This window comes from Loxodonta africana, chromosome 2, assembly GCF_030014295.1.
Source record: "Loxodonta africana isolate mLoxAfr1 chromosome 2, mLoxAfr1.hap2, whole genome shotgun sequence".
Classification (NCBI taxonomy): Eukaryota; Metazoa; Chordata; class Mammalia; order Proboscidea; family Elephantidae; genus Loxodonta; species Loxodonta africana.
This window is the reverse complement of record NC_087343.1, coordinates 47,015,674-47,032,363: the sequence shown is the minus strand read 5'-3', so window position 1 is coordinate 47,032,363 and position 16,690 is coordinate 47,015,674. Positions and strand designations below refer to the sequence as shown.

The 16,690-nt window shown below is 42.0% G+C and overlaps 1 protein-coding gene across 1 annotated transcript in view; it reads left to right on the top strand.

Annotated features, from left to right (window-relative positions):
- Positions 1–15,587, top strand: part of MROH2B (maestro heat like repeat family member 2B) — an 82,385-nt gene extending 66,798 nt beyond the window's left edge. Inside the window, exons 31-42 of the mRNA XM_003407897.4 lie at positions 2,338–2,495; positions 3,373–3,499; positions 4,070–4,257; positions 5,946–6,086; positions 6,873–6,987; positions 7,805–7,951; positions 8,194–8,376; positions 12,665–12,820; positions 13,156–13,290; positions 13,618–13,720; positions 14,705–14,770; positions 15,247–15,587. Coding sequence (XP_003407945.1) covers positions 2,338–2,495; positions 3,373–3,499; positions 4,070–4,257; positions 5,946–6,086; positions 6,873–6,987; positions 7,805–7,951; positions 8,194–8,376; positions 12,665–12,820; positions 13,156–13,290; positions 13,618–13,720; positions 14,705–14,770; positions 15,247–15,353 — 1,626 coding nt within the window. The 3' untranslated portion in view covers positions 15,354–15,587. The remainder of the gene's footprint in view (positions 1–2,337; positions 2,496–3,372; positions 3,500–4,069; positions 4,258–5,945; positions 6,087–6,872; positions 6,988–7,804; positions 7,952–8,193; positions 8,377–12,664; positions 12,821–13,155; positions 13,291–13,617; positions 13,721–14,704; positions 14,771–15,246) is intronic.
- The last annotated feature ends 1,103 nt before the right edge of the window (positions 15,588–16,690 follow it).

Below are 16,690 nucleotides of genomic sequence, written 5' to 3'. Positions count from 1 at the left end.
CTGAGCTGTTAGATCTGAAAGGATAAAAGTAACCACACGGATGCTGTTGAGACAGCTACTGAGGGCCAGCAGAATCCATGATCCCTCTGCCACTGTTCTGGCTGCTCTTCTGTACACTGTAGGGTTTATTCTCCAGTGAGCAAGGAGAACAGCATTGAGAAAATCCTTTTCATGGATTGAATTATGTCCCCCCAAAATATCTGTCAACTTGGCAAGGCTATGATTCCCAATATTGTGTGATTAGCCACCATTTTGTCATCTGATATGATTTTCCTGTGTTGTAAATTTTACCTCTATGATGTTAATGAGGCAGGATTAGAGGCAGTTGTGTTAACCAGGCAGGACTCAGTCAAGAATATTAGGTTGTGTCTTGAGTCAATCTCTTGAGATATAAAAGAGAGAAGTGAACAGAGAGACAGGGGGACCTCATACCACCAAGAAAGCAGCACTGGGAGCAGAGCATGTCCTTTGGACCCAGGTTCCTGCATGGAGAGGCTCCTAGGCCAAGGGAAGATTGATGACAAGGACTTTCCTCCAGAGCCAACAGAAATAGAAAGGCTTCCCCCGTTGCTGATGCCCTGAATTTAGACTTCTAGCCTTCTAGACTGTGAATTCTAGTTGAAGTCATCCACTTGTGGTATTTCTGTTATAGCAGCACTAGATAACTAAGTCATCACCCCTCTCTCCCTACTGGAGGTTTAAGCAGAGTGAACAGGATTGAAATTCAGTAAGCTGGGTTAAGAGCTCCAAATGAAGATGCTTTATCTTCTTTCCTCAAGTCAGAAACAGAATAGGGGCAATATAAAGGTTAATGAAGAGGAAAAAAATCTTTAAATGAAAACATCTCAAGGGGAATGGGAGAGAGAAGTTCTGGTCCCATTAACCCAGAATTGCTCACATTCGATTAAAAAACTGTTCCCCAAATCATGGCTTTTTGTGTAAGAACATGAGAAATGGCCTCTGAGCTAATTATGTTCCAATCATTTTTTTTTTTTTTAATTTATTGGAACCATCTCATGGGGAGGGCACTAGATTAGGCATGAAAGAATCAAAGGTAATAAACTTGGTGTGTCCATGTGTTTGTGTGTATAAAATAAACCCATTGCCATCAAGTCGATTGTGTCTGATAGTGACCCTATGGTACAGAGTAGAACTACCCCCTAGGGCTTCTAAGGAGCAGCTGGTGGATTCAAACTGCCAACCTTTTGGTTAGCAGATAAGCTGTTAACCCCTACACCACCAGGGCTCTGTGTAAAACATAAGTGGGAGATATCCACACAATAGGTAAAGGCTTATAATAGATCCTCACCAAGCATCACTGAAAGGGGGTTATATGGTAATCATATTTGAAGGATATTTATGATTAAGGAATTATTTAGGGAAAATGTTATGTTTAACCTAAAAAAAAAAAACAAAACTATCAAAAAATTTTAGATGCCTTAAGATCTTGTCTTTCCCAAAAAATAAGCGAAATATCTATTAGAAGAAAGTTAATTTAGATTAGAAAATAGGCCTGTGCATGTCAGAAATCCAAAAGTGTAATATCATTCCCTACTGCCCACAGGTTAGCTTCCAAATTCAGAAAGGTAGCCTTCAAGGCATCCTAGGATCTGGCTTCAGTTTTCAATCAAGCCATCTTCCCTTCATTACCCTCATTCTCTCTGTGTTCCTAAGGCATCTTTCTCCTATTCCAGAACATCTTTCCAGCATTTTCTTGTGCCTATTCTCACGGTACTGTTTTGTTTTTTTTTTTTTTTATTCTCTCATACTTTTTGATTTTGTATCTTTGCCTGTGTTCTTTCTGACGAGGATGCCTTTCCCCATCCTCTCCCCCTGCCTTTTGAAATTGCTACATTTTCTTCAAGACTGAGACCAAATGCCCCTCTGCAGTGACCTCAGTTGCTTCTGGATTCCTCCTTCAGTTGTATGCACCTCTGTACACCATTTGCCATATACTGCCTTGTGTACAGGCCTTTGGGTATAGGGCTGATATTATTTATTAGAACATTCACTCCTTTTGCAAAAGGGCTACATATTATTCCCTTTGAAAAAGGGCTACTATTATTCGTCTTTGGTAAACGCCCTACAGCACTTACCATAACACCTGACATAAGGTAGCCTTTTACTAAATGTTTGCTAAATTAAATTAAGAGTAAATATCCAATTCACCAATAATACTCCTGAGCAAGAGGTAGACCACGTTTAGAATTTTTTTTTTTACAGCTATTTATAATTCATCAACCCCCCACCCACAATATGCTGATAGTATGTTCCCTTAGCCATTCATATGGAGGGGAAATGGCTACTTAGTGTTTGATTTGGCTTACTTTTTTTTAGCTATTGGAGATCTTGAACACAATTTATCATCACATGCCGGTCCTCAGACAGAAAGAGGAAAGTTTTCAGTTTATACTAGAAGCCATATCCCAGATAACCAGCTTCCACACGGATGCAGTTGTTGCCAACATTTTGCAGAAGCCTCTGCCCTTTGACAGGTAAATTCTAATTGAGTTGATCTCTTCTCCCAGGAAAGGCAGCTTCTGCAAGGCATTGGGGAAGGATTTGTTGTTTGAGGAAAACGCAGCCAATAAGGGTTGAAAACGTCTCACCTTAACAATAATTTTAAAATTGGTATTTGAAGCACATGTAATGTTTTCTCGAGTGGTTTTCAGATATACCCTCTATGAATAATATGGTAAAACCTTCAAAAGCCAGAGCCCGTGTAAGGTGGAAACCTGTCAGAGAAGAAAAACTCAAATGTATTCCACTAAAACCAGCAATAGAAAAGTGGTAAGACTGCACCCTGTCAAAGATGGAAAACTCGAGAGACCCAGAAAAACAAGGCAGCCCTGTTAAGTTCCAGCTCTCACAGGTTTCACTGTAATAAGATTCCTTGGGGAAAAAATACACCATAGGAATAAGTGAGTATTGAACCAAAAAAAAAAAAAAAACCCATTGTCATCAAGTCGATTCCGACTCATAGCAACCCTAAGGACACAGTAGAACCGCCCCATAGAGTTTCCAAAGAGCGCCTGGTGGATTTGAACTGCCACCTTTTGGTTAGCAACCATAGCACTTAACCACTACGGAACCAGGGTTTCCAAGACAGTATTAAGAAGTGACTATTTTGCCTTTTTCTGGTTGCCCAGAATGCACCTACGTGAGCAGTTTCTGTCTTAGAAAACCTCAGTTTTGTAAGGATAGGATACTGGATCATTTAAATAAAACATCCTTCTTACCCCCAAGCTTGACAGCGTGTTCATCTGCCCTTGAAATTTGTGTTAATCGTACTGTGGTTTCAGAATGAGTCAAATGGTAAAGTTCAAATTCCAAAGGCTTATGCTTCATCAGCTTTCTGTCTTGCCACCCTAGGGACACAAAGACACTGTGGAAGGCGCTGGCTGAGAACCCAGCCTCCAGTGGTAAGCTCTTGCGAGCCTTAATAGACAAACTGGAGAAAGGGTTGGAAGATGACATAGCCACAATGGATGCAATATCAGTGAGTTGGACAACCCATCGCATTCCTGGAAAGGTGCCCTATTCCATGATCTGCTGTCACCCGGGACTTGGTGAAGTAATATGAATCACACCCCGTCCCCTCTCGTACCCTGATTTTAACTCCACTCCAGTTTGCACTGGACTAATACGGCAGTGGGTGATACGGCAGTATGGCAATAATTTTGTCTGTGGCTGATCATCTTTAGAAGTAAAATTCTCAGCAGTCCAAAGAAAATCTATGTATTTGTACTTTTAAATGAGTCTACAAGATATCCAAAGCACCCATTTTTGTTGAAAACCCCAGTAATGAAAAACATTGCATTTTGTATGAATGATGTCCCCTGACGTTTGGAATCACCCAACACAGCAGTTCTGAAAAAGAAACACAGTCTGAGTTAAGAAATTTCCCCAAAAAATGACCACGCTCCTTTTTTTTTACATTTTTATATTGAGCATGGTCAACTTGGAGAATAATTTTTGGGGGAGAAAATAAACTTGGGGATCAGCCCAAAGAGAAGTTGTCCTCAAAAGAGAAGAACCAGCCTGACCAGGAGGTCCTTTCTCCCCACAGGTGGCCTGCGCTATGCATGAAGTGGTATCAACGGGCACCCCTGTCTCAGGCCTGTACCCAGAGCTGTTCACCCTCCTCTTGAAGCTGGTCAGCTGCACACTGGGCCAGAATATGCCCACTGCTGCCTTGAACTGGAGGCGACGGGTCATAAAGCAGGGAGAACTGCAGCAGGTTGCAGATCCCTGCAGGTAAATTGCCATGCTGAGAAAGCCTTTCACAAATGCCCTGATCCCACACTTCAGGAGGGGGCTGTGGGTGTCAGGACCTGTGCCCTCTGTCCTGGCATTAACTGTTGTTATTGTTATTGCTGTGGAGTTGATTCTGACTCGTGGTGACCCGGCGTGTACAGAGTAGAACCTCTCCATAGGGTTTGCAAGGCTGTGACCTTTCAGAAGCAGATCACCAGGCCTATCTTCCAAGGCACCCCTGGATGGGTTTGAACCACCAACCTTTTGGCTAGTCGTCAAGCATTTACCCATTTATGCCACCAAGAACTCCAGTATGGCATCAACTACCTGTGAAGAAGTAAAACTAGTATGACTTTCCCTAAGACTTTGATACCAGGCTTTAGAGGTTTTTTGTTTGTTTTGTTTTGTCTCTCTAAGCCAGTGCCAGTAGAGATGCCCAGGACAGTCATATAAGAAGTAAAACCAAACCAAACCCATTGTCACCAAGTCAATTCTGACTCATAGCAACCCTGCAGAACAGAGTAGAACTGCCCCATTGGGTTTCCAAGTAGTGGCTGGTGGATTTGAACTCCTGATCTTTTGGTTACTAGCCAATCTCTTAACCACTGCACCACCAGGGCCCAATAAGGAAGAAAGTGGCTGTTTTCTTCCCTAGAGAACTCACTGTATTTCCTCTGGTTTCTTTCATGGAAAATTTCTAGAAAAGCTGGATTTCTGTGATAGTCAAGGCCACCAGCAAAAGAAGAAAAATAAATATAAATACCATGTTTCATCAAATCTAAGACTTCATCAATTGAAAAAACACCATTATTTTGTGTGCCATTAAGGATAGGAAAAATGACTCCCAACTCAGCCACAAACCAATGTTTTCTTATAACTTTAGATGTTTATTTTATATTTATCAAGAGAGCTCTTTCAGGAATATTAGGTACAGATTTTTATACTGTATCACATTGCTCTGTTTCTCTGCCCTTTTTAGTCCATAACTTTTTATCCCAACATCAAATCATAGTGTAATCTCATCTAAGATCTTTCAAGCAGCAGGTAGACTCAACACATTTGCTCCAACCATACATGTAACTTGACAAAAATGACAATACAAAGAGCCATACCTAAATCTGTGCATGGGCAGGCCATGGCAACTGCATCACAAGCGCCGTCTGGCCAACAGTTGTAACCCACTCCATTGCAAGATGCATCCTGATTCCAGAGATGCTACAGTGTGAAAACTGTGTTTTAAAATCAACGAAATACTGTATTTTGCACTTTCTATCCTTCACCAAACAAAACCGAACTCACTGCCATTGAGTTGACCGTCGAGTCTGACTCATAGTGACCCTATAGGACAGAGTAGAACTGCTCCCAAAGAGTTTCCAAGGAGTGCTTGGTGGATTCGAACTGTAGCATTTAACCACTACGTTACTAGGGTTTCCTTTCTATCCTCAGGCCTTTATTTTTTTCACGGAGAGTCGACAAGTTTTGTGGCATTATTTACTGATTCAAGTCATCTGGAGTCCCCCTTGGCCCCAAGACTAAAGTGTGAGAGCCGGGCTGCCTATGTTCTTTCTTGCACGGCATCAATTAATCCAGAGATGGGGAGTATTGTGGGGGGCAGGAAGAGTGAACTGGGGAACTCATAATTCCCTGTATGGGTGGACTTACTTTTGTGGTGCTGGCTGTCTCTTCAGGCTCTCAACCATGACTCTGAAATGTGTGCAAGCCCAAGCCATGAGAGAAGGTCTCGCAAAAGAATCTGATGAAGGGGACAACCTATGGTCTCTCCTCAGCAGTCCTGGTACTCACCACATAGGAGTATGTGCACTGGCAAGGTAATAGGCAGATATTTTGGAACAAAATACAAAGGAAAAAAAACAAAAACAGAGTGAAAATACGATACAGGCAGTCTCCAGGTTATGAACGTCCAACTCACGTACAACCTGTAGTTACAAACCAGCCCCCGTAAAGCCTAGGATATTAAAAATTTGAGGTACATGCAATGGTTCATAATAACAAAGGGTTGTGACACCCATCAAAACGTTATCATTACTGTGTTATCATGTTAAACATGTTTTATTGTATCTGGAAGTGTTTCTTTAATGTTTTCTATGCATAGAAATGTACACTACATATTATATACCAAGACAAACATTTGACTAACTGACATTAGATACGAACCGTTCCTAATTGTTCCAACTTATCTACAGGTTGGACTTAAACGCAGATTTAGAAATGGAACTCTTTCATAGTCTGGGGACTGCCTGTATAGGCAACTTCACTGAGAGTAGTTGACTCTCCCAAGACTTAGAGTCAAAGGAGAACAAATGGGGGAAAGAACAATAAAGTCAAAGAGGGAAGGAAATAGACGGGAAGGCCAGCCAAAACTCACCACCACCACCACCCTCAGAAAAAAAGGTGATACAAGCGAATATCTGTAGTCAAGGTACATTCAAATTGGGCATTTGGACAGGCAACTTTAAAGTTCAAACCTTGGCGCTCTTTCATTAAGCATTTCTTTTTAGATCATTTCTTTGCCTGGTAGATAAATAAACTAGGATTTCTTCTATTGTTCAGGGGAAAAAAATTCTCTGCTAAAATTAGAGCCTTGCATTTTCTAGGAGCATGGCTGTGTGGCAACATGGAGTCATACTGGACATCATGGATCACCTACTCGTGTCTCTCACCTCCTCCTCAGAGAATCACCGGATAACCGGCACTGCGTTCTTCTCTGAGGCAAGGGACAGCAGCCATCACAGCAGGCTCTCTCAATCCCCTTAGGGTAGTTATCTCAGGGTCAAGAGTTCTGTGAGAGCTGGAGTTACAGAAGAGGGACCTTCAAGGGGAGATTTAGGAGTGGAGGAAGCTACCTGCTGCTGAAGATGCAGCACCTAAGCAGGAAGGGAGAGAGGAAGAAGAGCCCACCCTTGATCTCCTGGCTTCTGGCCTACAGAAATCAACCTTCCACAGCAGAAAAGGGCTGAGGATAGTTCTGGGAAGGGAAAAGCAAAGAGTGACCAACAAGCATATTATCGCCCCCTTCAAATTCTGGGATAAAGGCTATCCCAACCTATCCAGAGAAGGAACATCATCAGCATCATCAGGGATTCATATTTTCCCTGGTGGTACAGTGGTTAAAGCACTTGGCTGCTAACTGAAAGGTCAGTGGTTCTAGCCCACCAGCTGCTCTTCAGAAGAAAGATGTGACAGTCTGCTTCAGTAAAGATTTACAGCCTCAGAAACCCTGTGGGGAAGTTCTACACTGTCCTATAGGGCCGCCATGAGTCAGAATCGACTCTATGACAGAGTTTGGTTTTGGTTTGTTATCTGCCCATTTAGACTAGAAACAGCCTCTTATCTAGGTGTTGTGATTTGCATTCCCATGTAACCTTCAGCTGCAGGCTGCTCACATCTAGAGCTTAGCTCCTGCCTGACTTGCTAATTCACCCAAGGTCTTCCTCCCCTGCTCTTTAATTGTAGTTATTGATTCTTTGGCACTCTCCTGAAGGGAGGCCACTCCCTTAACTAAGGGGGAGGAGTGTGTTGATTTCAGCTCATGAAGGAGCCCATCCTTTGGAAGCATGGGAATCTACGAGATGTGCTGATCTTGATGGATCAGAGTGCCTGGGACTCCAATGCCACCCTGAGGCAAATGGCCATCCGAGGCCTTGGTAACACAGCTTTGGGAGCCCCTCACAAGGTAAAAGGAGTTCTCCGGAAATAATTCATTTACGTAGAGTTTTGAAATAATTACTTACTAAACCACATACAGCAGTTGCATAGAAATTAAGTGAAAATCCAGATAAATTGCTGAAGTGGTGGCTCTTGGGCTGAAGTACACAGGACCGTAACAGAATTTCCATTGCCTAGGTTGGGAACTCCTACCCTATTCCAGGATGCATAGATCAACTTCTGAGATTAAGAGACCTTATTTCAAAATAGGTAAAGAAGCATAAGCAGATAATGTTAGAATCTATCATCAGAGGCCTGTATCACCTGGCCCGCACCGAAGTCGTCTGTGAAAGCTTGAAGGCTCTAAAAAAGATCCTGGAGCTACTCACAGACCGAGATGTGAGCTTCTACTTCAAAGAAATAGTCCTGCAAACAAGAACCTTCTTTGAAGACGTAAGTGAGCCCATTCAGGAATCTTCCCTTCCCAGAAGAAGTGAGTGAAAAGAAGAAGGTTCGAGGTAGTGCTTTTAGCAGACGATGCCAGGGTCCCACCCATATTCCCTGGCTGGCCCCAGAGGTCACCTGCAGACAATTTCTATATACTGTGTTGGTTCCCTGTGTCTCTCTGCCTGAGGGATCTGTGGGGTCTGTGGATCATGATTGGCCTGAGCAGGGTGTGCTAAAAAAACTTGGAAGGAAATGCCCTGGGAAGCACTGAAGAGGCAATAAAGAACAAGAGTTTGTAGATAAATTCCCCAGCTTCCTCACCCCTCAGAAGGATTGAGTTCCACTTACCCGAAGAGTAGCCCACTCATTAAAACTCCCTTCCTTAGCTTTCCTCCATTCCCTATCTCATCCCTACTCCTCTGGCGTGCTTCCTCATCTCATCTCCCAAATAAACTACTTGCACCTAAATTCTTGTCTCAGGGTTTGCTTTGGGAGAAATACAAATTATAACAGTACTCAGTGCAGGACCAGGGTCTGACTAAAGACTATGTCTCCTCCGGTGCTATCTTTTCCACTTCCAAAATTCAAAGACTCAAAATGCTTGTGCTGTTCGTTTAGTTCAGGGGTCGCAAACTACAGCCCATGGGCCTGACTTTGCAAATGAAGTTTTATTGGAACCCAGTCATGCTCATTTGTTCACATATTTCTATGGCTACTTTCACACTACACCAGCAATGTTTATTGGTTGCCGCAGAGACCACGTGACTTGCCAAGATTAAAATACTTACTCTCTGGCCCTTTAAAGAAAAAAAGTGCCAACACTTTATCTAGCCTTTGGCCCTAATTTCAAAAAGAGATCATCTACCAATCCTAAGAAGAAAAACAAAAACCAAACCCATTCCCATCGAGTCAATTTCAACTCATAGCAACCCTATAGGACAAAGAACTGCCACATAGTATTTCCAAGGAGCACCTGGTAGATTTGAACTGCCGTCCTTTGGGTTAGCAATTGAGCCCTTAACCACTGAGCCACCAGGGCTTCCAGTCCTAAGCAGAGGAGGGTCATTTTCCTTTATTCCTTCCAAGAAACTTGATTTTATTATTTATTTCTGGTTTATCACTACCATTCATGTGAAATTCTCTTTCATGTCTAACTGAAATCTATTTATTTTGTGATCTAAACTTGTTTCTTGGTTGTCAGGGGAAATAGAAAACTGCTGGTTGCCCTTTCTAGTGCATCCTTCATAAACATTAAGGCTTTATTAAATTACCTATTTACCTTCTAGTCTCCAGACTGAGAAGTCTTCATTTCCTTCATTACTCCTCATTAACCCAATCTTTCAGCTCTTTAAATATTTTACAGGGCAGGGACTGATTTGGACCCCTAAATAAGGTCTGAGTGGTATTGAATAGGACATGAAGAAAAATTACCTCTCAATTCCAACCTCTATTTATCCACTCCAATAGTTTATTTGTATTTGTTTTTTGGGGTTTTTTTTAACCCTTTCTTCCTGAGTGACAAGTTATTAACCATTTTGAACTCTAGATTTCTGTTTGTACTAGAGATCCCTGGGTGGCACAAACAGTTCGCTCTCAGCTACTAACCAAAAGGCTGGCAGTTCAACCGCACAGAGTAGCACTGTGGAAGAAAGGCCTAGTCATATGCTTCCATCTAGAGGACAACCAAGAAAGCCCTATAGAGACAGGTCCACTCTTTAACACATGGGTCACCATGAGTTGGAATTGACTTGGCAGTAATAGTCAATAATCCTCCAGGTTTGCATTTTCTTCAGTTTCTTTCTTTTTTTTTTTAAAATGAGCCAGCCTATTCCTGGCCTTTGAAACCAACTTTCTGCTTGTTTCCAACCACGCTCTCCAATTTATCAACATCACTTTTAATTCTCACCTTGTTCTGAAAAATGCTTATGGGCTCCTACCCAATTTACTATCTTCTGCAAAAATAACAAAGATGTTCTTTTTTTTTCATTACACAGATAATTGATGACAATCTTTAAGAGCAAAGGGCTGAAGTTCCCCCTACAGAATTTCACCTGTTAGGTTTTCCTGGGTTGTTGTTGATCCAATGATAATAATTCTCTTGGACCTGAGCCATCAGTAAATCACAAGGCTACCCAAGAATATTGTGGCCAAGATAACGTTTCTCAGTGTTATTGCAGGAAAAAAAAAATCTGAAATCTTTCTGATCGTTTAAATAGAACTTCCTCATTTCTAACAGCTACAAAGTCCATCGTATTTACGTAGAAGGAAAGTCTGACAAATCTTGGGTCTTAATAATGACATGTTATTATTGCCTAGTAATGCTAGCTTTCTGCAAATATGTTTGCTTTCTATAATACTTTACTCCTATATTCTTCTATAGACTGTGCAAACCTGTAATATTTGGGTTTTTTCTTTCCCTTTTTGCAAATATTTAAGTATTTCAAATATTTGAAGTATTTTTTTCCACTTTTTCTTAACACCAATTGGTTGATGCTTCCTGGGCCTGGTATTAGTTCATTGGTTTGGGAAAATTTTTAAGATTTTTTTTAAAAGTAAATGCATCATCTAACTTTTGGGTACTTTCTATTGGTTTTCTTTCACTTCGTAAAAAGAGAACTTTTAAAAATATATCCTGACCTTATCCCTACTATATTTGAAGAATGCATTTGTACTTCTGTTTCCCTTATAAGAAGTCACATTCATTTATTCATTAGGCTTTTCTGACCTTTTCCTGGAGCCCTGGCTGCGCGGTGGTTAAGAGTTTGGCTGCTAACCAAAAGGTCGTCAGTTTGAAGCCACCAGCTGCTACTTGTAAATCCTATGGGGCAGTTCTACTCTGTCCTATAAGGTCTCTATGAGTCGGAATAGACTTGACTTGGCAACAGGTTTGGCTTTTTTTGGTTTTTTGTTTTGTTTTTCTGTTTTGTTTTTTTGGCCATTTCCTTACAAGCCATCTTTATTTCTTCTGGAAGCACAGTACTAACCTCCTCTTTCCTGGCATTTTTATGTATGTGCCACTTTCTATACACTTTATTTTGCCATCAAAATTTACTCTTCTCTCTTCCCACCCTTGTATTCACGGGAGTGCTTTTTGTTGGCCCTTGTTTATTGTTTATCTAAATAATGTTCTTCTACTCAGGACTACTTTTCCTTTTACCCTTTTGCCTTCTTGTAGATAATTTCTAGGCCTGGGGGGAAAAAAAACTTCTAGAACATTTATTTAACTTCATTTCCTTCCTTTGTTGCAACTCTGCAGCCTGAATCATATCAACAAAACATCCAAGATAACAGAAGGCTGTCTTCCTCTACCACCTTACCCTTTGGTTCTTAAAATCATGGCTGACCATCCTGGATAACAAGCAAGGAAGTACTGTAACTTGTCATACTCAGGAATAGGGCTAGACACTTGTTTTTTTGACCTATTTCTGAGATCCGGGACCTAAATTCCTGAGCTGCCTGTACATGCTTTAGAAAGTATTTGGGATGTTGGAGAAGAGTCCTAGGCCTTGGGCAATTTAGATTTGTAGTTGCTGTTATTAGTTGCCATCAAGTTGTCTCTGACTCATGCAATCCCCTGTCCTCGCAATCATTGGCATGCTCGAGTTCATTGTTGCAGCCACTGTGTATTTTGTGTACCTTCCAACCTAGGGGGCTCATCTCCCAGCACTACATTGGACAGTATATTTTTGTGATCCATAGGGTTTTTTCATTGGCTAGTTTTTGGAAGTAGATATCCAGGCCTTTCTTCTTAGTCTCTTTTAGTCTGGAAACTCCACTGAAACCCATCTACCATGGGTGACTCTGCTGGTATCTGAAATACTAGCGGCATAGGTTCCAGCATCGTAACAACACACAAGCCACCACAGTATGATAAATTGACAGACAGATGGTGGAAATTTAAAGACCCCGTAACTTGAGGCCAGTGATACAACCAGGCTAATCTGTGTTAGATACAACACAAGCAGGAGCCGTCCCTCGCTTCTGCTGCTAAATCCCCCTGTTGATCATTCCCGTGGTCACACTTCCGTACTAGCTACTCAAAGGCAGAAATCAAGTCTCCAGCTGTATCTTATCACTTAAACACCAGGCCCATGGTTATTTAAACTTGGAGCAGTGTAGGGAGAGAATTTCTGGAAAAGAAATCAGGTTATTAGATATGATCTGTGATAAGAATACACTCATGCCTCAGTTCCACGCTTGCTTTGCTGAAGTGGGGCAGGGAGGGGACAGGGAAGGCCAGCAGGGACTGGCCAGTGAAGGGACACTCATCCATGAGATGCATCTGTTGTCACAGGAGCAGGATGATGTGAGGCTGACTGCCATCTGCTTATTTGAGAATCTGGCATCACTAACCGGAAGAAGGTGGAAGATGTTTTTTGCTGAAGAAATAAAAAAGAGCATGATTTCATTCCTTCTGCACCTCTGGGATCCCAACCCCAAGATTGGAGCTGTAAGTGGCCCAGCACAGACACCTGCTCCTCCTCCTCTCCCCTATAGCTGAGAAATGCTAGCAAGCCCAGTCAAGCTGTACTGAGGGGCAAGATATGAAGTAACCACTATGAACTGAACCTGAAAACTGCTCCTCCAACTGTGGGTTCTCTCTTGCCATGTCTTCCTGGGCTCGTTCTTTCATTATTGAATCTAAGAAGGTGGCCAAGAATGGTTATAAGGTCCTTCAGGCTACTGACTTTTACTGCTCCTGTTTTACAATATTCAGCCTTTTTTCCCTTCTGGAATGTGTATCCTGGCATTGTGTGCAGTGACACAGAAAACTCTGCTTTCTAGGCTTGCCGTGATGTCTTGATCATCTGCATTCCTTTTCTGGGCCTCCAGGAACTCTATGGAATACTAGACCATCTCCTTGATGGCCAGGATTTACCAAGGGCCAGGGATTTCTATAGGCAATTCTGTGTGAAACTGGTAAGTGTGAAATAGATGCTTGCTTCAACAAAAGGACAGGGACCAGTCAAATCCCAGTAGGGCAAACTATGTAGCAGGAAATCTCTGGCCAGGGCCAGAATTGTCTTTGAAGGATAGCAATGATTCCCGATATTCTCATTACCCTCTGCTCCTTTCCCAGCTCCTGACTGGGATCTGTTCTCATAGGCTCCCGAAACTCATGATTAGTCCTTAAGCCCCAGTGCCTTCTTTTTTAAATTTAAATCAATAATTCAATGAATGATAGCCATAAGATAACTCTCAATAAAATAATTTATGGCAGTGTGAGTGTTCACTCATCTCTTCCAGGCAAAGAAAAACCAGGAAATTCTGTGGATCCTACACACACACTCATTCACCTTCTTCAACAGCAACTGGGAGATGATCAGGAGTGCAGCCGTCAAACTCACAGGTGTGGTCATCTCCACATTCCCTACTCAGTAACATCCTCTCTTTCCCATGTAGATTGGCTTTGAAGGGAAGCTCCACCACTACAAACATTAGTAAGACAGCGACAAAATAAAAAGAAGGCCAAAAAGGAACTCATTTTATGTCTTGCAACATCTTCCCTCAATGGAACCTATTTTATTTTGCAAAATGAAAATGTATAATCCCTTTTGACTTCCCAACACTTACTCTCCTCCAATCAGATCCTTCTCCTTACTGGACCCTCATTGTTTCTTCCAGTCTCCAAGTCTTTACTACAAGCCTGCTGTCCCTGCCTAACTGCCTTCCCCCTCCTCATTCCTTTACATAAACCATACTCAGTCTTCAAAGCTGAATTTAAGCTAAGAGCTTCAGCAGCAACATTACACAAGTGGAAAGAATGCTGGTGTGGGGACCAGCAGACTTTGGCTCTGCTATGTGATTCTGGACAATTCCCTTACCTTGTGTTATCTCTTTGTCCAATCTATAAGATAAAAGATGAAAATAAGGGAGTCTCTGAGGTTAGTTCTATTATGAAATTCTAACTCTTACCATGAAGACTGTTTCAACTAATATGGGCACAATCAATAGGCTCTATTGGACATCTTCGGACTGAGTTAAAAACCTAAGGATTTTTTATTGGGTCATGCATTGTAAACTTTTTGAAGACAAGGATTACAGTATATCTTACACTCCCTTGAAACATACCCTTGAAACCTTGAGAACAACTGGTACCCCCTGTGTGAGCTTTCCCAAGTATACCTTGGGTAAGTGAGTGACCAATTCCAAACACGGCACTCAAGACCTTATGGAGATCTCTTTCACATCATCCTTGGAGAAAGTCAGGCAGTTTGCTCATTTACTAATGTACTAAAGGTCATCTGCCTTCTGACTTGGTGCAGAGTCAGACCTGATCTACCTTTCGTGGCCTCTTCACCTAAAATGTAACTTTTTCTCCTATTGACTTTAGATGCCATTGTTCTCAATTTGACCAGCCAATATGTGGAGTTATTAGACAAAGAACAGCTGACCACACGTGAGTGCCAAACACCATTTCTGTCCAGTTTATTGATATATTCTCAGGGAAGGAGAAACTATTGCTGCTCTGAGTTCCACATTAACCCAGAAATTGAAATTCTTAGTGTCTGGTGTTGTCTCTGACGCTCCCTGGACACTGGGGTTTCTCCAGAGCCTAAAGTACCTCCTACCTCCACCCCTTTGCAGGCATCATTCACAGCAGGCTATGGTTTTCCAATTGTCTGTAAATCTACTGATCACAAGAACAGGATCTTCTCTTCCCCTATTTCAAGGTTAATGTCATTTCTCAACAAGTGGCTCCAAATGCTACTTTTTGGGGTAAATGTGAGCATCAGGGACTAAGCCCCCATGGGCTGATCCACAATGGTGAGACGTGTGGTACTGTGTATGTAGATGGGCCTTGACCTGTGTTGCCCTTCCTGCTGGATTCTGGCTTTCCTCATTCACTGAATTTTGCTATTCTTTCCCTTTCAGGGCTCCAAGCACTCCGGCAAGATCCTTGTATCAGTGTCCAGCGAGCAGCTGAAGCTTCCTTGCAGAACCTCCTGAGAAGGTGTAAAGAGATAAGCATCCCTCTGTGAACCATCAGGAAATAAACTGCTAGGCTTTTTCTAAAACTGACCCCTGTCTTCATCTAAAAACTCCTATCTTTGCAGCATCTTGAGGAAAGAGTTGACACCTAGAATGGGGAACTTGAAAGGGTGTTATATTCTTCACTCTGCAGAACCTCCCTGGTGACTTCTATTAATAGAAATAAACCCTGCAATCCACTTCAGGGATCACCTACAATTGAAGTGGTGACCACCATATAGTTTTGCACAGGTTAGCTCCTGTTTTAGTTATCTAGTGCTAGTGCTGCTGTAACAGAAATACCATAAGTGGATGATTTTAAAGAAAAGGAATTTGTTTTCTCACAGTTCAAGGGGCTAGAGTTCCAAACTCAGGACACCAGCTAGAGGGAAATGCTCTCTCTCTGTGTCTCTCTCTGTTGGCTCTGGGGGAAGACACTTGTCCGAACTTCTGTAACCCTGTCTTTCTCTTGTTCCTGGGCAATCTCCACGTGCCAATTGTCTTCACCCCATTTGTGCTTGCTTTTTTCTCTGCCTAATCTCCTTCTTTTATACTTCAAAATTGGTTAGGTTTAAGACACACCCTACACTAATATGGCCTCATTAATGTAATAAAACTCTATTCCCGAATGTGATTAATCCACAGGTATGCTGTTGCTGTTAGGTGCCATCAGGTCAGTTCTAACTCACAGCAGACCCAAGTACAACAGAACAAAACACAAACCAGTCCTATGCCATCCTCACAGTTGTTGTTATGCTTGAGCTATTGTTGCAGCCACTGTGTCAATCCATCTCATTGAAGGTCTTCCTCTTTTTCTCTGACCATCTACTTTACCAAGCAAGATGTCCTTCTCCAGGGATTGATGCCTCCTGAAAACTTGTCCAAAGTACGTGCGATGAAGTCTCACCATCCTGGCTTCTAAGGAGCATTCTGGCTGTACCTCTTCCAAGACAGATTTGTGTGTTCCTCTGGCAGCCCATGGTATATTCAATATTCTTAGCTAACACCATAATTGAAAGGCATCAATTCTTCTTCAGTCTTCCTTATTCATTGTCCAGCTTTCGCATGTATATGAGGCGATTGAAAATACCATAGCTTGGGACAGGTGCAACTTGGTCCTCTGACATCTTTGCTTTTTAAAACTTTAAAGAGGTCTTTTGCAGCAGATTTGCCCAATGCAATATGTCATCTGATTTCTTGACCGCTGCTTCCCTGGGCATAGATTGTGAAACCAAGTAAAATAAAATTCTTGACAACTTCAGTATTTTCTCCATTTATCATGTCGTTGCTTATTGATCCAGTTGTGAAGACTTTTGTTTTTTTATGTTGAGGTGCAATTCATACTGAA